This window comes from the organism of the source record quoted next, unplaced genomic scaffold (assembly GCF_019419815.1).
Source record: "Pyrus x bretschneideri cultivar Hongxiangsu unplaced genomic scaffold, Pyrus_bretschneideri_v1 Contig43, whole genome shotgun sequence".
Classification (NCBI taxonomy): domain Eukaryota; kingdom Viridiplantae; phylum Streptophyta; class Magnoliopsida; order Rosales; family Rosaceae; genus Pyrus; species Pyrus x bretschneideri.
In genome coordinates this window covers 3,597,219-3,621,136 of record NW_025999757.1, presented here as the reverse complement: position 1 = coordinate 3,621,136, position 23,918 = coordinate 3,597,219, and the positions used below count along the sequence as shown (strand labels likewise).

The window sequence follows — 23,918 nt, the reverse complement described above, 5'->3', positions numbered from 1 at the left end:
CGGCAAAAGTCAAAATTCGTCGGCGAAGAGCTTTTCCCAACGAAAAATTCTGTTGGCAATTTTGTCGCTAAAAGCATGTCGCGCAAGATCTTTCTCGACAAATCTTAATATTTCGTTGGCTCATTTTTAAGGCGACAAATCTCAGCTGTCAAACTGTGCCCGTCACCAAAACAACATTGTGACAAAATATTTTGTCAGCACAGGTTGTTTTTTCATGATGAAGTTATTTGTCAGCTTAGTGATCTTGTCGCGACAAAACATTTTGTCGGCTTAGTGATCTTGTCACGACGAAACATGTCGCGACAAAATGGTTTTTCAGCTACGTAGTCCTATGCCAACAAACTGGTTTGTTGGCTCAAATTACTTGTGTAGACAAAATAATTAGTTGGCTGAATCTTTTGTGAACAAAAACATTTGTCGGCTAATTGTTTTTGTGCCAACAAAACATGTCAAGTCCAATATTTTCTAATTTTTATTCACATTTGTTTTTAATAATATTTTTAACCATCACAAACAAGCAAGCTTAAGAGATCGAGAAGGGGCGTGAATGAAGGATTAATGTAGGAACAACATAAAATTCATGTAATATAAAATAATGTAAGGTTCACAATTCAGTTTAGTTACAAAATACAAAAAAATCTATATTTTCATTTCGACATTACTATAATATAGATAAAATATCCTTAAGTATCACCATTCTCACTATAGTCCTCATGATATTCAACATCATGAAATTGGGAAATGATGAGGATCATCATGAAACATTCCAGTATCAAACAACTGTAGAAGAAAAACAAATTAAAAAAAAACTTGATTAGCAAACTTTAAGGGTGCTAAATATCATTGACACTAAGGAAATGCAAGGCCACACTAGAGTGGTATTTCTAAACAAATAACTTATGAAACCATAAATGTGTAAACAACAAGATAAAGATATCTACTAATCAAGTTAACTTACCAACACCATGCAGCATCACAACCTAGAAAAATTACATGTTTAATAGATACCAGGTAATAATCAAGTTAGCATCAACTACTTATATGTAATTCATCACTGTAAACAACAAGATAAACATAACAACAAGGCAACATGATTCTCACACTATGTAAACAAGGCAACATGATAAGTAGATGATATAAATCCTTGAAAGGTCTATAATGTATATAAACATAACACTACCAACCTAGCTAAGTAGGTTATAACTCTAGAACATAAGCATATGCACCTGGAAACATAAATAAACAATACTAAAGCACCCTAATTCATCACTGTTTATAATCTTTATCAGTGTAAACAAGAAGATATAGACATCTACTAATCAAGTTAATCCTCAAATATCAAAATTACCTGGCGTGAATGATCCTCACACTGGTCTCCATGCCATGCTGATACCAGTTGTAAGCTATCTAGCTCAGAATTCCACTTAGCCATAGACAACCTACAAGTGTTATAGAAAGGAAAAACAAATATGTCAAACCTAAACCATAATATCGAAAAATTACATTGGAAATCTGGAATTAAAGTCAAAGGACATTGTTTTTACCAATATTATACAAATGGATGCCCAAATCAACCAAAAATTGGAAACCTAGATCGTTGATTACATTCATTATATGATCATTATCACTTCCTATTTCATTAATAGGTCGCGACATTGGTTGTGGGTTTGAACAACTTGAAACAGTTCACAATCATTCCCCATGATGAGTCCATGTAGTATAATTGAATGACATTCCATATCTACCCAAATCTTGCTGAATTTCTCTCAATGACTTCAATTTACAGTTGTTGCAATTCTGGCATGGGCACTTAGTATAACCCTCAGCGTTGACATGTTTGCTTGCCGTTTTCAAAAATTCTGAAATCCCATTTAAATATTCCCTACTCACTCGATTCGGATTTCGTATCCATTCCCTATCCATGGCATATAAAGTATCTACTCCCTGTTTACAAATTTAATTTTACATGCAACATTCATTAGGACTAGCAATCAAACAATGAATAAGATAGGCTGAGGGTGACAGTGTAACAACATACCTTACCAAAGAAAGCAGTTAGCCTAGAATATAATCAGATTCTTTAGTATATAAGCCCAGCCTTGTAACTGCCCTCTGTATAGGAAAATTGAACAAATTTAGAGAGAGAGAGAGAGAGAGAGAGAGAGAGAGAGAGAGATATATATATATATATATATTATTAAATTCCAGTAAAAAATTGAATGGAAGGTAAAACAATTGCAGATGAGAATTAGAAGGGGAAGAACCCACAATATACTCGCAAAAGAATCGAAAAAGAAAAATGAAAACCCTAAGAGAATTACACAGAAAACTGATGGGTTTATCCATCAGAAATGTAAATTGAAGATGACAATTAGGAGGGAAAAACCTTTTTTAGGCTTTGACTTTGACGATGGTTTCGATTTCCATCGGAAGGAAGCTGTCGGTCTGTCTATTTGCAGCGACGAAGATGGAGGTGGAGAGGGAGAGGGAGACGGAGAAGGAGTGGGACGGAGAGAGATAACCGCTTCGTGCGCTTAATTCTTTTTTTTTTCCAACTCCACGTGTCTATGTTGATACCGCTCTTTTATCACGCGCGCTTCCTTTTAATTTGTTAAATACTGTTTTCTTAAAGTTTAGAATTGTGAGTGACATGCATGGTACATTCAAATAGCACTGGCTAGCAATTCGTGCAATTAAATTTTGTCTTCTACTGATTTCTAATTTTAATAGAGGGTTTTGATTCGATTTTTTTTGTTATGTATAATCTTTAGTAGTTATGTGCTTTGACCCTAACAATTATCTTTACAAATCATTCATATCATACATACTATTAAATTTTTTAAGTGTTATACATACAAAATAAATAAATTTAAATCTACTTAATAAATATATATACACACACACACCATTGAACTTGATAGGATACAAATTCTACAAAACTAATTTGAATGATCCAACCATCAAACTTGTTTCTATATCCATCGAGATCGCATCACCAAAAAATCGCAAAAAAAAAAAAAAACCATTTAGAGATCAAGTAACAGGACAAAACTTTTCGACGGTTATCAATGAAAAATCGCGATTTAACGGTTCTTTTAACTCCGATTTTGATGATTTTTTACAGCTACACTCCTTGACCCTATATGAGTACAATGAATGAACTCGATCTTCAATTTAAAATATTTACAGTAGTGGATACCACAAAATCTTATGTTATACTTAATGAAAGTATGAATAAACTCTTAAGTGTTAGTGAATCTATTATTTTAATGGGATACGCATTCTACGAAACTAGTTTCAACGATCCAACCGTCAAACATGTTTGTATATATTTCAAGATCGCATACGCCAAAAATTGCAAAAAACAAACATTCAGAGATCAAATAATGGGACAAAACTTTTCGACGGTTATCAACGAAAAATCACGATTTAACGGTTATTTTAACTTCGATTTTGATGATTTTTTACAGCTACACTCCTTGACCCTATACGAGTACAATGAACGAACTCGATCTTCAATTTAAAATATTTACACTAGTGGATACCACAAAATCTTATGTTATACTTAATGAAAGTATGAATAAACTCTTAAATGTTAGTGAATCTATTATTTTGATGGGATACGCATTCTACGAAACTAGTTTCAACGATCCAACCGTCAAACATGCTTGTATATACTTCAAGATCGCATACGCCAAAAATTGCAAAAAACAAACATTCAGAGATCAAGTAATGAGACAAAACTTTTCGACGGTTATGAACGAAAAATCACGATTTAATGGTTATTTTAACTTCGATTTTGATGATTTTTTACAGCTACACTCCTTGACCCTATACGAGTACAATGAATGAACTCGATCTTCAATTTAAAATATTTACACTAGTGGATACCACAATATCTTATGTTATACTTAATGAAAGTATGAATAAACTCTTAAGTGTTAGTGAATCAATTATTTTGATGGGATACGCATTCCACGAAACTAGTTTCAACGAGCGGGAAAGATCCCGCCAAGTTTTTTCATAAATAAGAATCCTTATCAAACTGAAATCGGATGGCGCGAGAGAATAATATGGGAGGGAAGTCGGGATTAGAATGCAATTGGGAGGGAGATCATGAGGCGACAAAATAGGATTAGCATGCAACCGGGAGGGAGATCATGATGTGAACCGACAATTGGGGGATGTGAACCGATTATGGGAGGAAGATCATGTGGCGGCAAAATAGGATTAGGAAGAAATGGGAGGGAGATCATGCAATTGGGGGATGTAGGTTTGGATTGCCTTGGGAAATTTATAAGTTTGTTCTTATAATTATATGTTATGTTTTTATAATGGATGATTACGTACAACCGTATTCAAATTTACAATTGTAATTGACTAATTGACTAATAATTGATCATAACCTAAACCAAGTTATCTGTTGCTAAAAAGTAGTTTGGAGTCAGAATTGATAAGAAGAACTTTTTCACTACATGATCTAGATTTACAGTTTTACAACATAATTTTCACATGAGGATATTAGTTAGTTTGCATGGAATGTATATGGAAGCGAACATAAAGAGATTGGGTTAAGTTGCAAGACTAATACTATAAGGAATTTTTTATTTTTCCAAACACTCACATATTATGAAATCAAATTGTCAATATAGATTATTGATGGCATAAAACTACAATCCAGAAATATGACATGCTAGATATCTCTTTATCTATGCTCCCGTCCGTATAGAGAAACAAGAAAGACAGAATGAGAGCATAAATAGTCGCCAAGAGCTTTGATTGCGTTCCCCGGAAAAAAATGGAAAGGTGCACTGGTGAAAACCTCTCACATAGAGTTATTATTACCTTGCCGATGACATACTTTATTGCCTCTTTAATCAATTTGCCAATGAAATACTTTGTTGCTCACATCATCGGCTAATATTTCAATATAACGGGAAAAGTTCCCACCAAAGTTTACCCGTCAAAACAAAATTTGTCAGGGCATCGAATTTACGCCTACAAAATGATCGTCGGCTAACGTTCAAATTTTCTCGGCTAAGATTGGTGTTATAAATTGATTCTATCGTGAGTATTTAGCCGACAAATTAAAATTTTCGTAGAGAAAGGACTCTTGTGCCGACAAAATTTTGCTTTGTCAATTTATAATTTGTCGGCAAATTTATATTCTCTAGTAGTAATATGTATGAGACTATCCTAAAATTAACAATATGTATGAGACTATCCCAAAATTAACACTTCAGGTATGACTCTGGGACGGAAAAAATTTCATGTACTAAATGTTGAAAACCATGAAACATGAGGGTAGTAAACAGAGTTTAACCCTTTTTTTATTGTTTCTGGAATACTGGTGGTACATCACGTATCATTATATAAGTAGAGAAAATTTTTATTTTTTTAAGTTGTTAATTTTTTAATACAAGTATCTCATTATTTATATAGTAACATGTGGTGTACTACCAGTGACATCCCATATCGCCCAGGGGAGTGATCCTTAAATGTATATTCCAATCCCTACCTAGCACGAGGCCTTTTGGGAGCTCACTGGCTTCGGGTTCCGTAGGAACTCCGAAGTTAAGCGAGAAGGGGGCTAGAGCAATCCCATGATGGGTGACCCACTGGGAAGTTGCTCGTGAGTTCCCAAAAACAAAACCATGAGGGAATGGTAAGCCCAAAGCGGACAATATCATGCTACGGTGGTGGAGCGGGCCCGGGAAGTGATCCGCCTCAGGCCGGGATGTGACACCACCCTTTATTTCGGACACATTGAAGAATCTCTCTGTATGTTGATGGTCAGTCGAAATATTTTGACATTTTTACTCAAGCACTTTGGGCTCTTTTCCATGGTCTTAAAAGTTTTCTGAGATCCTTTTTTAGCTTCTAATTCAGGTAGCTTCTGTGCTCATCCTTTTGCCAACCAAACCTCATATCCGATGCTTGGATTTATTAATGAGTGCGAAACTTTTCTGGAGGAAAGTTGCGGCAGTGGTATATTGCTCATGTTCATTGTAATTTGTGAGAAGAATGTTGCAAACTTGCAACAGATGCTTCAGTTGAGAGATGGCCAAAAAGGCCCCAAAAAGCTTTATGACTGGTTGTGCTGAGGATGAGTGAGAGTAAAATTTTGTTATTTTAATATCAAAATTCAAACGGAAATGTATGTTCACTTGTTCATGTGAAAATGTAATGATGGTGGCATTGAAAAGAGACATGTGAGAGCTTCTTGAAGAAGCCAACTCCCACCATTTCTCATCAAATCATTCACAACACTTAAAATGACTCATCCATTGCATGCAAAACTCTCGTAACACTCTTTTTCTCTCTCTCTTGCATGCATTTCTCTAATTGTTGAGGAAGAAGAAAGAAGAAAGGGAGGTAGCTAAAGTAGAAGAAAGAGTACTCTTCTTAGAGAGTAAAAGTGAGGTAGCGTAGTTTTTTTGGAGAGAAATCAAACACACATCCACCACCACCACCATTTTTGGTGTGTGCCACCCCCTCCTTGTATAATAAGTGTGTACTAGCCTCTCACACTTATTCTAGACCAAACACTCGTCTCCTACAAAGAAGGTGTCAAAAGTTAGAGGACTCTAGCTTTAGTGTTTAGGAGGAGAAGATATACAAAGTGGATCAACTTGAGAATGCTTTGTCAAGGAACATACTTAGATTCAAAATTCACTCCGAAGGTATAAACATTAAACTCTCTCTTTAATCTTGAAAGAAAATGAGTAGATCAACCACTCAGGTCAATGATCTTGAAGGGGTTTGTTTCACGACTAGTTTTATCACTTCTACTCTTTATTAATTTGTGCATGAATGTTTTTATTTTATTTTTTTATCCTGCTTATTATGTATATGCATGATTATTTAGTTTGCAAAATTTTAATCTCTAACCATACAAACTCTTTTAAGTTGTATCAGAGCCTTAGACCTGATGGTTGATTTATTCTTTTGATTTTTGTTCATGGTTTTGCATTTGGTTTCCAAAGAGTTGAGGTTATGACTCTTTGATGAGTTTTGGGAACATGCATTAGGTTGAGAATTAAAAAAAAAAAAAATGGATATTTCAAGGGGGTGTCGGCCATGGTGTTTTGGGAAGGATTTTGGTCATGCATTTTGGTTGCAAGACTAGATATTTATGATTTGCATATGTGTGAGTTTGCATGTAAATTTTCGTGACGAAATTTCAAGGGACAATGGATGTTCTAGACTTGTGGTTGCATGAATGTTCTTGAATTGGTTTTAAGTTCGTATGCATGTTCATGTGAAGTTTTGGTTTTGGACTCTCCAACGTAGGAATTGAAATTGAATGGCATCGGCAGTCATCAGACACTACACGAATATATCTAATCGAGCGAGAAAGAGGCTATCAACACAAGAGATGTTGCTTGGTAGTGTTGGGGGTTTGACCAATAAGAAGTCATTTTGAGGTCTTATCTGTGCCACTACACAAGCAGGAATAGTGTGTGAGACTTAACTAAGCAATACTTCCCAATAAGAAGTCATTCGGAGGCAAAAGGTTTGCTAGAGGCCGAAATATGGGTAATCGTAGTTAGTACAAAAGAGTAAAACTACTCTCTCACTGGTCATCAAAGTTGCCAATAAGAAGTCATTGATCTAAGGTATACTTTGGCAATTGGTGAGCCTCCGATAACCCATTTAGAGTATAACACTCTCTAAATTCTAATTTGAGTGATTACATAGTTCGATTAGAATGGTGGGTCGTTTCATTTGAGTCAAAGACCCAATTCAAATGGTCCCGGAAATCAATCTCAATTAAATTTGTTTTAATTATCCTTGTAGATATGAGTGATGCTATTGAAGAAAGATCAATGACATGGTTTGAAATCAAGAAGAACTTTCCGGCTTGGAACCGCAAAGCAACGTGGTCTATCATGATAAACTCAAAGAATACGAAAATGAGCGTTGGGATAAAGAGGTTCAATCTTATCAACGTCTCATGGGTACCTCTGTGAAGAATTCATATCATTCACCTGAATAACATGAAAGAATATATGGCGTGGTTGGGGGTTTTTAGTAGCGATTGGTATCATAATGCATGTTTAAGGTAAGTGGGGTCTTGTTTTCTTTTACCACAGAAAAAAAAATTTTGAGACCCCCTTTCAATATTAATATCATATCTCACCATACTTAACTCATTAAAATTTATCTCTTTGAATGGAGGGATCTACCACCAAATAATGTAAATTTCGGTCTTTAGATATATTTTTTGGTCAAGATGGATAGTTTAAATCTCTCATTGAAAGACTTTCCAGCCAATTAACCAAATTTGTAAAATAAATATTTCAAGTCATTTTGCATCTCCCATTAAAGGTGCTCTTCTATACCCCACTTACATGAATTGGTTGTTGATTAACGAAGTGCCACATGTAATCTCAGAAAAGTATTGTTACACTTATAAAGTTATGCCACTAACAATGACTTGAGCTATAAGCCCATTGCATACGTAGATATTGAAAAAAGGAGAACCAAATCTAGCTTGTAGTTCGGGTGAATATTTTAACCACGTGAGATACACGCTTTTTATACACGTGTCGGCATATTATTGATACATTTTTGTCCCTTCATTAAGAAATTGAAACATGAGACAATGTACATGTTTGCATGGATAATGTCTTGTAAGGTTTCTTAACTTTCTTATGTGGGACAGAACTCACATAATTACACTTCCCATCATGTATAATAACACTCAAGTCACGCATGTGGACAAGACATATTGAGTGGCATAGATTATGCGTGGGCGTTTAGATTCACATGTGAACCACCATGCTCTTATACTAGAAAAATGTTGAGGTTCCACCCTATATCTAATTGTGGGTAACCCAACTTCTTATAAACCAATATGCATGTTCGTAAGTAAGGCTCATACCATTGTTTTGGTGGTCTTTTACCATGATAGGTTTCTAATTATCACACTCACGCAATATTTACTTATAAGGAATAAAAAATAGAATTATTTTGATTCTTGAGTTTTATGCATTTATTGAAGGAAAAATTAGTATATCTTGTCCCTACATTCCAAGGTGTATTGACTAAGATCTTATCAGTTTTTAGATTTTGATTAAAGTCCCTAGCATTAATGTATTAGTGAATTACATGTCAGTTACATAATTTTTTAATATAAAAATTTGTAATTGATTTAGGATTTTAATACTCGCACCCTTATTAAAGTCCTAATAATTTTCAATTCAAAATATTTCCAAAATATGAAAAATAAAATTAGAATAAGTTTGTACCCATTAATTTATATGTACCCATTTGTATAATTTTTCAATTTTTAATAATAGTAAATGTACATATTCTTAAATATACGAATTAGTTATGTGTAAAATGTACCCCTTTTAATATAAAATGTACCCTTTTTTATATAAAATTCATTTAATCTTTTTTCTAATCAATTTTTTAAACTTATATGGGTACATTCTATTTTGCTGATTTAAAAATATATTCATGTCAAGTTTAATAGAAGATATTTAATAATGTTATTAAGCTTAATATCTTCTTTTTTTTTTTGTGTTTTTGAAAAATGTACTCATGTTTTGGTACAATAATTTTTTGGTTAGTTTTGATAAACGTACCCATGTGTACACACACACACACATACAATATATTGGAGACCATAATTTATCTTTAATATTTATAGGTTTTATTTAAAATCTCATTAATATAAATAACTACAAATTTTATTTTTAATTTAAAAATATAATAACATACATAGAAATATATTATTACATTAATCAAAAAAATACAAGTTTTTTCTTAAAATTTGTAATCAAATACCCTAAAGTAAGGAATTGAATCGAATATGGAAGATTAGGTAATTTGATTCCCTTTCTTTCTCTTTTTTAAGCTCTCCGATTCTGTTAAGTAAACATGCCAAAAAAACAGGTATATGAGTTTATCTATGAGTAACATGTTGAGTTACGCCATGAAATCAGACAATTTGTTTTATTTAATCGTAATTTGTAGATGTGATCAAAGAACGCATTGCATCAGTTCTTGTTATTATGCTAACACTTTGGCATCTCGATGTTATTCAATTATATTTTTGAAACCCACTAACCAACCAAAGCAAAATTTAGACAAACAAATGAATAAAGTAAACCTTATTTGAAGCATTTAAAACATGTGATCGCAACAATGGGAACCGGTGAGGCTTCATGGAAGCAACCCCATTCAATATAATAACATACTTTACGAGCAAAAGGATAAGTCCCACATCTCCCTGTATATATATAGAAACCCTGATAAGGCGATATATCACAACTCCAAAAGCCATCAGATTTACATATCACACTCACCACCATCGTCATTTCAATTCGTCAAAGGATCACCTATGTCAACAGAAAGCTTCTCAAGTTCCAACTGGGCTTTCTTGGAGTCGATTCGTCAACATCTGCTGAACGATGATTTGGAAACACAGGAAACATGTTTGGCCAATGTAGTTCAGCTTGATGCACCTTTGCATAATTCTCCAAGTACTTCGAGCTCTAGCAGTGCTCATTTTGTTGTGGAGGGCTCGGGTAACACAATGGGAGTAATGAACCATGCTTTGGAGACATCAAATAAGTTCGAGTTGGCGGTGGGGGCTGTTCAATCACCGTTCCGCGGGCGCCATTTTAGGGGTGTCAGGCGACGACCATGGGGGAAGTACGCAGCGGAGATAAGAGACCCAAAGAAGAATGGGGCGAGAATCTGGCTCGGAACCTATGAGACAGCGGAGGATGCTGGCTTGGCTTATGACCGAGCCGCTTTTAAAATGCGTGGCTCCAAGGCTAAGCTTAATTTCCCTCACCTCATTGGCACACATGATTCGGAGCCGGGTCGTGTCGCTCCTAAACGTTGCTCTCCGGAGCCATTATCTTCATCGGTCTCATCTTCTGATGGTAGCGGCTCACCAATGCTTAAGCGGAGAAGGAATGTAGTTAGCTCTGCGGCTAAAGCCAAATTGGAAGTTGCAGATGAACAGCTTCAACTTAACTCTTTCTCATTTGGTAGCCATCTATTGCTTAACGAGTTGTATACATTTGACGATCTGTTTGCCATCTAAGAAAGCAGATAATATCGTTTGTTAAAAAAAATAACGGAGATTGTTCTCTCCCTTTTTTCCTTTGTAGTTGTGTGATAAACAATCTTGTACATCACTAACACTACAAGTGTGTATTCTTTTACTTGTTGGAAAAAGTTTTAGGTTTAATATCAAATTGTTGTTAACTTATTGTGTGGTTTTATCTAACCCGTCGAAAGGATGAATCCTACATAAAAAAAAGTAAAACAATAAACATTACATGTGTTTATAATGAATTAGACTACTTCCCATATTGTGAATTCTTATAAGGTGGAACAACAATCTTACAATTGTATAACCCTTTCAGGTTCTTCTCAATTATTTACAAGAGCAAAAGAATAGGACAATTCTAAAAACGAAAATAGCACATGCATATATTGAGAATACAAAATTCAATATCCGATGTTTGAAGTCGTACATTAAAGAATTCAAATACCCCGTATTGCATTATATATTCGTACATTACAGTAAATAATCACAAAGCTCCATCAATTACTTGTATATTTTTTTTTTCAAGTGATGAAATGGGAATCTCAGAACCTCGCAAGCAAGGATATAAGAGACTTTTATCTACTTGAGAGCTTCAATTTCGTATATCAGTTAATTATATATTAAATTTTGTAACAATTCCTCTAACTAACAAATCTATGCCAATCGCCTCAACGCATTTCTATCCGAAGTCCTATCACCAAATTGAACACCCATGTTGCTAATATGTAGAGAAATCTAAAAGATAATTGTCCCCTGAGAAAGTTCTGTACCTTCTCAACAAGTAGTAAATCGTTGAGAGATCATTTACTCATATTAAATTAAAACTTACTGTCATCCAGGAGAGCATTCGACGATATGCTACAGTTGACATAAGCACATTGTCCTCTTTTTCACTTTGACCAAGCTTTATCTCTTTCGATATTTCGTGGCATTAATATCAAGGATTCACAAAAGTTGCAACTTTTTTTTGCATTGCTTAGGTTTTGTTTCGTTGGGTTCTCCAAGTAAGGTTATAGAAGCAACTATAAACATTCAAAGGTGAGTATTAATTTGTAAATATTACTAATTAATGGCTATCCACTTATGGTCAATATAAAATAGGAAAATTGGTATCCAGTCCCTAGTTTCTAATGTTCATTGACTAAGACCTTATTAGTTTTTAGATTTTGATCAAAGTCCCTAACATTAATATATTAATGAATTACATGTAAGTTACATAATTTTTATAATAAAAATTAGTAATTGATTTAGAGTTTTAGTACTCACACCCTTATGAAACTCCTAATTAATTTCAATTCAAACATTTCCAAAATATAAAAAATAAAATTAGAATAAGTTTGTACCCATTAAATTTTTATAAAAAAAATGATATGTACCCATTCTTAAATATACCAATTTGTTATATGAAAAATATACCCTTTCTAAAATATAAAATGTACCCATTTTTTATATAAAATTCATTCAATGTTTTCTCTAATTCATTTTTTAAACTTATATGGGTACATTCTATTTCGTTGATTTAAGAATGTATCCATGTCAAGTTTAATAGCAGAAATGCTTAATAATTATTAAGCCTAATATTCTTTTTTTTTTTGTTTGTGTTTTTGAAAAATGCACCCATGTTTTGGTACAATAATTTTTTGGTTAGTTTTTCATGAACGTACCCATGTATACACATAATATATTGGAGAGTATAATTGTTGATCCTAAAAATTACAAAACCTACGTGGCGCGCAGGCCGAGTAACTAATAAGCTAACTACTTCCTTCGGTTAAATGCAGGGCATGCCAACTCGTCGGCCGAGCTCGGCCGAGGAGTAAAATTTGTTGGTGTTACGTCGAGCGCGTTGTTGACTTCTGTATCTTGCGACTGCGGCCGAGGAAGGAACAAATCTTGGCCTTTGGATTCTCGAGCCTGAAGACAAGGCTGCTAGTTCTGCGAAGTTCACAAATTGTCGGCGCTCGATTCAGTCACAGTGATTATATTCGTAAGAATATAAACACGTCGAATCAACACCAGACTATACGGACACAAGTACTCAAGGGTGATGTATGTCTTGATGGTGAATGTGGTTCGGCAGTCAGAATGCTAAACTCTGAAACTCACTCGTGAGTATCCAATCATAAAATCACTCGACGTCTAATATGCCGAATGTCGTAACTCGTAACACTTTACTTTGCCAAAAAGTCTAATAAGATGACCTCTGCTAATAAGGATTCGAAAACCCTCCTCGACCGAGACTTGGATAGGTAACCAATCGGCCTCGACGCAGTGTTGTTTATCCAAACTGAAGGTGCTCCTTGGTCGGCTGATTCTACGGCAACAGTGCTGTTTGTCCAAACTGAAGGCGTTCGCTGGTTGTCTTCACAGTGCTGTTTATCCAAACTGAAGATATGTCGGTGGGAAAAAAGAAAATAAAAAATCTCAAGATGTTTGAGAGGTTTTGTGCAGGGCAGTTGTGTGTTAAATTGAAGGTCCCGAATTGTTGCATGATGTCTTGTATTTATAGCACCAACTCCTTCTTGAGATCGAATTAAGCTCATATCTAGATTGGGAGTTCTTGTTTCATTCCAACTTTGCTTCAAACAACCCTACTCCCATTAGGACTTTGAACTCACCCTTTTTTGGGGCTTTATTCATTGTTGGTCGAGAGTCCTAATTGCACTAGGACTTCCTCGACCCCTTTGCTGATCTGAACTATTCCTTCTTGTAATAGGACTCGACCATCCCTCCTGAATGGCCCGGAATCACTAGACAGCCCATAGTATTTTTGACACGGCTTTGGGCCAAGCACAAACCTACACTCAGCCCAACAATATTATTTTGGACCCAAACAATAATATATCTTTAATATTTTTAATCTCATAAATTATGCGTTTTATTTAAAATCTCATTAATATAAATAACTACAAATTTCATTTTTAGTTTAAAAATAAAATAACCTACATAAAAATACATTATTACATTAATGTCAAGGACATCGATCAAAAAATAAAAATCACAAAGGTTTTAGTCAAAGAACATTGATAGTTAGAGACCGCATCTAAAGTGTCTGTATATAATATCTTATCAGATTAATTCTTTCTTTATTTGCTTGATGTATATAGGGAACTTGATGGTCTCCAAGTAACCCTAGCACAAAATTAAGAAAGTCAAATGAGAATGAAAGGACATTCAAGTACGCTCACAATATTTGACCGTAAAACCATATAAAACACAAGAATACATGCATCGAATTCACTCCAAGTTGGAGCAACGTCCATGTTGACGTAGTTTCTGTTTCAACCATATATTTTGTGTTGATTACATTGTACATAGAGACTTTGTCTCTTTTTATAGGATATTAAGGTGTGCCTCTAGGTTTACAATGTGAAGATGAGAGAGAGTGTGACCCATCCCTAAAATGAGAGTAACAAACACGTTTTTGATGCACATGTTTGGTGTAAGCATATTACTCTTTAAAGAGCCTAAGATGCACCCTTGCAAAATTTCTTAATTTTCTCGTAAATCATTGTTTTGGTGAAGGCTTTTACCATAATAAGATTTTCTCGTAAATCATTCTTTTGGTAAAGGCTTTTACCATGATAAGTTACTAATTAAGGGGAAGATATATAAACATCGACATCCAGGTGTTTGAGAATTTTGGTATAAGGCAAATAGAATACATATAGTTTTATACCAAATAAAAGCCACAAGTGAAAAGTTAAAAGGAAAATTGACCATGATGAGTTTACAACTTTTAAGTGCAACACTAACCAAGATTTGGCTATAATATTTACATATATTTAATATGTAGAAAACCGAACTAAGGTGAGAAAAATATTTCTGAAAGCATTGATTTGCATTGCTTCATTCCTATGTATAAATAGTTACATAAGATTGATTTACAAGAGTCCTATTAGGATGTTAAGTTTCCATCTATATCAGATACAAGAGATAACGAATATCATCATTAAAAGTCAGAATACATTACTAAATGTAATCTATGTTGGACTCTTGTTTAACATAATACAACCACAAGTTTAACGGTTAGTTAGTGATTGTATTATATGCTTGTGTAATCAGTCTTATTTAACCAATCTAAGAAAAAGTTGCTGAAATAAGTAAATTCTAACACGAATTTTATGTGCCCTTTTATTGTGATACAATAAAAGGGTGGTACTATTCACACACACTTCTTAGTTTCCGATCATCGAATCAAATGAATTGAGGAACATCAAAATACAAAATTTAATAAGGATGTGCGAAAAGTAAAAAATGGTGTGTGAATAGCACCACCCAAATGAAATCCTCTTCTCCTTCTTCCTCATACGGATCAAACATCCTCTTAACATTTCTCTTCCATTTTCAAGATCTAAAGAATGCGATTCTAATGGAAGTTGCTGCTGAGTTCTTCTCAAAGACTTGGAAATCAATGCCTTCCTTATGGTTTCCCTCATCCCCGTCACTGCTCTCTTGCTCGCAAGGGTTTTTAAGGTGCTCTACTAGTGGATCAAGGTGGGGTTGATCCATAGGTCAATCCATAGTAGGGTATTTTTCCTATTTTTATGGTGAATAAAATTATACAGTGGGTGTAAAGATAGGACAATGAAGTAGGCCTAGTGGCACTCTTTATAATAATGAGCAAAAATATTCCTACACACACACATATATATATATATATAGGTGAATACCCATGTGTCCAAATCAATTCAGTTATAAAAGTTTATAAAGTCTAATAAGAAAAGTGATTTCGTTGATGGTGGGCTATGATAAGTTTATTCGTCTTCAAACTCCAACAACTTTAACATTTTTAGGGGTGTACTATCCACATACTCTTTTGTGCTTCTTACATACCCTGTTTAAGTTTATTCATATTCGTATTCATCTGATCCGAAGGTCGAAAATAACAAAAAATATGTGAGAAGGAAAAAGAAGTTTATGGACAGCACACCCAACATTTATCCTTAATGAGAGAAGATCGCCTAAAAGAACACAAATTTGATAAATAAAGTGCAAACTATATGTAAAAGTATAAGCAGCTAAGCTAAATGGTTTTAGATTTTGGGTGGTGTTTTCTAAAAACTCATTTTTACTTTTCACACATTTCTTATTAATTTTTGTTCCTTGATCTTCTTTACTTCATTTGAACCGACAACCAAAAATTGAAAATGATGTGTGAGAGGTAAAAATAATGTGTAGATAGCACACCCCTAGATTACTGGGTGTGTATTCATATCTTGTTTGCAAATTTTATATATATCACTTACGTCATCCATTTTGAATTAAAAAAAAAATTGATGTATATGAAACGAGTTCTTTACTACTACAACGTGCTAATCCAATAACATAACGTTATATGTAAACGTTTCTTTAGATAGCATTACATTAGTCAACTAGAACTAAACGTGACAAGAAAGTTGCTCTCCTGTCTACGTATAACGATGTCATCCATTCTCTAGATGTAGCATCATTTACTTTTGCACGTGTGAAAATTTTAGATAGGGTCACATCAAATCTAGTTTAAACTAACACTTTGGCATCTGGAACATTTTTATTATTAATTTAAATCAACCGACCGACCAAAGCAATATCAAGACAAAAAAACAAGAGTAAATTATATTTTCATATTTCAGGTTTGAGATTTATTTCAATTTCTTACAACATCTTCAAAACATTTCGTTTTCATACCTTAAGTACTATATTATTTCAAAATAATACATTTGTTACATTTTTCATCTATTGATCCGTTAAATACTGACGTGGTTGCCACATATATATCACGTGACTGCCAAATGTCTCAAAAAAATATTAATTTTTTTAAAAAAACATGAATTTAAAAAAAAAAAAAAAAAAAAAACTTGAAAACGCAGAAACCCACCCCACCCCCGCAACCCCTATTCTCCCTCCCAAGCATCCTAACCACCTCCCTCTCCTCCACTCTCTTCACCTCCCCTCCCATCCCAAAACCCATCCCATCCCACCTAAAACCTAAATTTTCTCACCTAAAAAAATAAATAAATAAATTGAAACATAGCGACCCACAGTCTGCAAGAAGAGGAAGGAAGAAAGAAAGAAAAAAAAAATTGAAACTATCCCTCCCAACTGACTCACATCTGCAACAAGAAGAAGAGGCAGAGGGGTTGTGGGGGTGGGGTGGGTTTCTGCGTTTTCAAGTTTTTTTCTATTTTATTTTTTTTTCAATTCACTTTTTTTATTTTTTTAATATTTTTTTTGCCACGTGGCAAACATTTGGCAGCCATGTGGCATATATGTGACAGTCACGTCAGCACTTAATGGATCAATTGATGGAAAATATAACGGAGGTATTATTTTGAAATAAAATAATACTTAAGGTATGAAAGTTAAATGTTTTGAAGATGTTGTAAATAATTGAAATGGATCCCAAGCACTTAATGGATCAATTGACACGACACGACCCGTTAAGATAACATGTGTTACACGAAAACAATACGAACACGATAGACACGACCCGTTTGCCAGGCCTACTCCAAACGTTGCTCGCTACGTCGGTCTCATCATCGGATGGTAGCGGCTTGCCAACGCTTAAGCGGAGAAGGAATATGTAGTTAGCTCGGCGGCAAAAGCCAAGTTGGAAGAAGCAGATGAACGGCTTCAAATGTTCCAGCTGGACTCTTTCTCACTTGGCAGCCGCCTATTGCTTACCTAGTTGGGCTGCAGAAGATATTTTTCGTGTCCAGAAAACAGGATGATATACCACGTATTACAAGTGATGCGATACTTGTGTTAAAAAATTAGCAACTTAACAAGTAAAATTTTCCTCCACTCATATAGTAAAATATGAGTGCACCATCACGTGTTCTGAGCACAATGAAAAATTTCTCGGGCTGCAGGTTTGCTATCCCCTTTTATGTCTCTTTTGTGTCTCTTAACTAACATTTTGACACATCCTATTACTTAACTAAGATATAATTATGTTGACTTTTTTATTTGCTATTTAAAAGGTAAAAAACAAGGAAAACTAATGAAAATGACTTGAAAACTTTGAGTTTTAATGATAAGGAAAAAATAAAAGGTAAAGTGAATAGTACCAGAATTGACTTTTTAATGTTAAAATGTATTTTTTCGTTAAAGTAAAAAGTACGTGAACTTTTCGTTAAAACTCCTCAAAAAAATTCTAAAATACGAAGAAATGGGCGAGCAGCGTATGGAGGTACATTTCAAGAAAGTGTATGGCGGGCCGATCTTTGTCTCCACTCATCTCTCAAACCCTAGCAAAACCCTAGCACCATTAATCTTCACTTTTTCCCTGGTTGTTAGTTAACAAGGTGGGAAAGCTCCCAATCTTTTGTCCATTGCTGTACTATATAATCACCTAATACTCTATCGATAATTACTAAGCTCTCTGTTCACCTACTCAACTCTTCACCTAGTTGACTGCCATGTCGATGGACGGCGACCTCTGCACTCACTTTAGCTCCAAGGATGGTGCGGTCCCAACGGCCACCACCACAAACCTGCCATCCAAATTGTATGAAGTCGGATCTTTCACCCTTGTCGTTTTACTGTTCTTCCTTGCTCTGGTTGGGTTTGAAAGATGAGAGTGAAGATGAAGATTGACCAGCCATACACTTTTACGTTGCTCGCGTATTGTTTTCATATTTTGGATTTTTATAAATTTTAAATGCCAAATAAAAAAGTTAATAGAGATATGTTTTAGTTAAGTCATAGGACATGTGTCAAATATTAGCAAAGAAACACAAACGAGACACATAAAGGGACAACAAATTTGCAACCAACAAGTTTGTATACATTTGATGATCTTTTTGCCATTTAAGACGTATATTATTTCTCTCCAATTTCTTTTCCTTTGAAGTTTGTGAGATAATAGAAGTAATTTTTGCTAAACATAGTCAAGTGTTATTTCATTGATTTGTAAGTGGAAGGTCGATTATTGACTTATGTGTGGCCTAGTCCAACCTTCCTCTCAATATCATTGCACAAAAAAGGGAGCTTAGGCTGAGGCCAGTCAATACACACAATTTTGGGAATTAATGTCTTTGATTTAGGGCTGAGTATTTAATTACTGAATTATGGTCTCCTAATAAACTTCCATACTTTCTAAAAAAGTTCTATTGAAGTTCAATTTCTTGAAGAGTTTTGTGGATCTCAAGTCTTATGGCTACAATTAGATAAACACTTACTATCATCAAGGAAATCTTTGAGGATATGTTGTGGTTGGTGTGAGCGTTTTATGCTCGCTTTCACTTCAACCACGCTTTTATCCCAATCTATTTTTCGTGGCAAGGTTGTAGCGAGACATCATTAAGCGTGTCCAACGCATTATCAATGACTTCCAAAGTTGTTTTTTTTTTCTTTTTCATTTGTTTAGGTTTTGTCCCATTTGGATTTCTCAAACAAGGTTTTAGAGACAACTATCATTAATTGATAAACATGCAAAGGAGAGTGTTGTGATTATTATTAATCATGTGAATGCCCATGCACTTATAACCAATATGTAATATCTTATTAGCTTAATTCCTTCTTGATTTAAATATGAAAACTTGAGCTTGGCCTCCATCTAATGCTAACACTACGAAAAGAAGCCTAATGAGAAGAAAAAAGACACTCATATTATACTGTCCCAATATTTCTATATGTTGCTCTCTTTATTTCATCCCTTGTCTACATTATTTCCAACAATTCATAACAAATAAAAAGCCACAAATAAGTTGAGAAATGCTCTAATATTCTACCAGTTTTAAAGTGAATGGAGTACCACTACTTAAGCATTTTTTTTTCCAATGCAATAGTGGTATTCCTATAATTTTGAATAGTTATAGTTGTACTCCTTTGAGTTTTGAATAGTAATTATGGTAGATTAGATCATTTTTCAAATGAATTTGTCATGGTGAATAAAGCTTTTTTTTTTTTAACTCACTGTCATGAGTTAAAATCCTCTTCTTTTAATATAACTTAGAATAGTACTATCGCTTGTAGTAAAAATGAATAAAAAAATTTACCTTCTTTCTTTTAAGAAAATATATTTACAAAAACTAAGCTGATTTTGAAACTAAATTTAACCAAAGAAGCACCAGTATGCAGAAAGGATATTATTTTTAATTTGGCAGCGTTTCAGTCTAGAACCAGTAATGATGTCGAGGCAGCACATGATCCATTCTTAACAATGGTGTAGATATGAGTCCAACCACCCCATGACCAATGCTTTGTGTTTATGGCATGAAGTAATAAGGTAATTTGTTCTAATGTATCGTTAATTTTGCTTGCAAGAAAATTATGGACGGTTGCAATATTTTATAGGGACTTTTGGATCTAGGTCCAAAACATAAGTAATTTTTGGGATCGAATCCAGTTATCCAATTACATGTTTTGATATCAATTTTACCCTTTCAGATAAAAATATTTAAATTATTTAATTTTTTTTATCACTTATTCATTTTTAAAATTTTGAATATTTAAATACTCAAACTAAAATATTATCTAGTAGTTTACATACAATATATGAAAAATAATGTCTACCTACACAACCGATATAATCTAATAACTACCTATTGTACAGGAAGAAAGAGTAAATTGCAATGATTCCTTAACTTTAATCAAATTGGAGCAATGGTCCCTCAACTAAAAATCCATTACCATTGGTCCATCAACTTATCAAAAAGTGTAGCTATGGTCCTTTTCGTCAACTCCATTAGAATTCTGTCAAAATGAGTTATGTTGGAGAGACATTGCTACAATTGGGTTAAAGTTGAGGATCATTGCTACAATTTGGTTAAAGTTGAGAGACCATTTCTCCAGTTGAATTAAAGTTGAGGGGCCATTGATACAATTTTTCTTAGTTGATTTTTCATATTTGCCCCTTGATTTAGCCTCACGTATATGGTACGTGACTCATTTTTCTAGAAGTTCTAACGAAGTTGACGAAGGACCATGGCTGCACGTTTTGATGAGTTGAGGGACCAATGGTAATGAATTTTTAGTTGAAGGATCATTGCTCCAATTGGATTAAAGTTGAAGGACTATTGCTATAATTTATCAGAAGAAAAATGATTTACACTTACAAAACAGATATAATCTACCTACAAAACAAAAATAAACTACCTTGTATAGGAAGAAAATTGCTGGGAACCTCCATGTCGGAACATTAGAAATAGAAATATGATATAATATTAAAGGAACAAATTCAGAGGAAATGACAAAAATATTACTCATGAAAGAAGAGAGAAGAAAGAGGAGGATTGATTCCATGATCTAATAGAGGGAATTGTTTAGAAGAAGAAAAAAGGAAGGATGAACGAATTGGGGGTTGAGGTGATTATATTGCTACAACTAATCCAACAATTAAGAGATTAGTTAAACCACAAATAATCTCATACTTAAGAAATCTTGTGTGTTTACCACAATTTAAGTCTAAGGGGTAAATACAGTACAAATTATAAATAAGCTTACGTGGAATTTCGTTTATTGGACTTATTTCAATGAGCTGAACTAATTCACTTGCTGACAAAATTAGATCTATATCAAGTTATCTCCTTCTTATATATATATATTTTTAAATCAACAACCAATGAAAGCACCTTCGAGACAAATAATCGAATATAAAAACCATATTTAAGCATTCAAAACATGTGATCGAAAAGAAAAACCAGTGGGGTTTCATGGAAATTATAACCCTATTCTTTTTTTTTTTTGGTACAAAGGAGGGCAAAGCCCGGCAAGCAAAACAAAAAAGTTAGGCAAGAACAGCCCTAGGAAGGGCCCTGCCAATAGAACCAGAAACTAGAAAATTAGTAGCAGTGGTAGGAGGAGAAAATTATAACCCTATTCAATATAATAGTAAACATAGTTTACGAGGATGACAATAAGCCTCTCTCCGCACACCTCCACGTATATATATACAAATCCTCACAAGGAGATATCTCACAACTTCGAAAGCCTTCAGGTTTACATATCACACTCACAACCATCAACTCTTCATATATCCCTGAATACTAAGTACGTACTGATAAAATTATTAGATCATCAGAAATGTCAACAGAAAGCATATCAAGTTCCAACTGGGCTCTCTTGGAATCGATTCGTCAGCATCTACTACACGATGATTTTGAAACCCAGGAGACATTTTTGGCCGATGTAGCTGAGTTTGATGCACCATTGCTTAGTTCTCCAAGTACTCCAAGCTCTAGCAATGCTCATTTTCTTGTCGAGGGTTTGGGTGACACAATGGGAATAATGAACCATGCTTTGGACACATCAAATAACTTCGAGGTGGCAGCGTGTGTTGTTCAAGTCCCACAGAGGGGATGGAATTTTAGGGGAGTGAGGCGACGACCCTGGGGTAAGTACGCAGCTGAGATAAGAGACCCAAAGAAGAACGGGGCGAGAATCTGGCTCGGAACCTATGAGACGGCAGAGGATGCCGGCTTGGCATATGACCGAGCCGCTTTTAAAATGCGTGGCTCCAAGGCTAAGCTTAATTTTCCTCACCTCATTGGCACGCATGATTCGGAGCCGGGTCGTGTGGCTTCTAAGCGTTGCGCACTGGAGCCATCATCTTCGTCTGTATTATCGTCGGATGGTGGAGGATCACCAACGCTTAAGAGGAAAAGGAATGTAGTTTGCTCGGTGGCAAAAGCCAAGTTGGAAGAAGGAGATGAACCATTTCAAGTGTTCCAACTGGAATCTTTCTCACTTGGCAGCCACCTATTGCTTAACTGAGTTGTATATTTAACGATCTTTTCGCCATCGACGTAGATTATTATTTCCTCTTGTTTTTTTTTCTCATTGTAGTTTGTGAGATGCTAGATGTAATTTGTGCCAAACATAATCGATAATTTTGTACACCACGGTTCACTGATATTTTTCTTCATTTATAGTTAATTAATTACCAAATTATTATTAACTCATTGGTTAACCCCTTTCCCATAGTTGTCTCACCCTTCCCAATATATATAGTTGTCTCAAATCACAATCTTGCCCAGTTGCATGTGTATAACCTTTTAAGAATTTTCTTTCTCACAAGAAGCAAAAAGTTTACATGATTCTTCTTTTTGTCGGATAGTTTTTTAACATGATTCTATAAACTCAATATCAGGGTTTCAATCCTGAGAAACTTCCGTACCTTTGTAACAGGTTCTACTAAAGTTCAATTTTATTTTAAAATATTCAATTTCAATATTTGAATGAAAATTTCTTCAATCCAGTTGATAAAATTCGGTACTGCACCATACTTAATTTGTAAACTGGAATTGGTGTTCATTATACAGAGGCTAAACATCGCATCTTTTGGCAATGGGTTGTGTATTCTCTAGGAATATGTCAGATGCTTCATTGATAGTGAGTTGCAACCTCTCTCAAACGATACTTTGGCCTATAAAACCCTGTGTATGTCTTTCTCTAAGTCTTTCCAAGTCTTGTCTTCGAGAGTACAAATATATAAAATGGTTTGCCAGAGTTTGAAGTTGTGGTACTTTGACTTCAAACCACCGGTTGTTGAATCATGGAACATGGACACCTACGAACTGCAAGAAGAAAGGCATGGACGAAATTTTAGCTTTAGGACATTGCATGCAAGCCGTAATTGGCAAGTTTGTCAACGTTTCTTGCTTTCTTCATTACTTATATTGATCGCGCACACACTTCTTGTTGTAGTTTATATGGTTCACATTTTCTGATCTCCAACATGTATTTGATGTATAGCCGTAGCGCCCTTTCTGTTTTAAGAAGAATTGCATACAGTTAATGCATTTAAAGCTTCAATCTTTGTGATTTTAGTTGATAATTGGGTTAGATGATGTTTCGGCAGCGGTTTACGTGCAACCGAATTGGTTTGTTCAACAAAATGAAGATATCTGGGCAA

General features: G+C 34.4%; 2 protein-coding genes across 2 annotated transcripts; both read left to right on the top strand.

Moving 5' to 3' along the window:
• Window positions 1-10,270: 10,270 nt before the first annotated feature.
• LOC103928283 (ethylene-responsive transcription factor 2-like) lies at window positions 10,271-11,222 on the top strand. Its single transcript, XM_009337302.3, has one exon. The coding sequence runs from the start codon at window positions 10,355-10,357 to the stop codon at window positions 11,066-11,068; it is 714 nt and encodes a 237-aa protein (XP_009335577.2). The 5' UTR covers window positions 10,271-10,354; the 3' UTR covers window positions 11,069-11,222.
• Window positions 11,223-21,967: 10,745 nt separating this feature from the next.
• On the top strand, window positions 21,968-22,912 carry LOC103928299 (ethylene-responsive transcription factor 2-like). Its single transcript, XM_009337333.2, has one exon. It carries the CDS (start codon window positions 22,088-22,090, stop codon window positions 22,775-22,777), a length of 690 nt encoding a protein of 229 aa, XP_009335608.2. The 5' UTR covers window positions 21,968-22,087; the 3' UTR covers window positions 22,778-22,912.
• The last annotated feature ends 1,006 nt before the right edge of the window (window positions 22,913-23,918 follow it).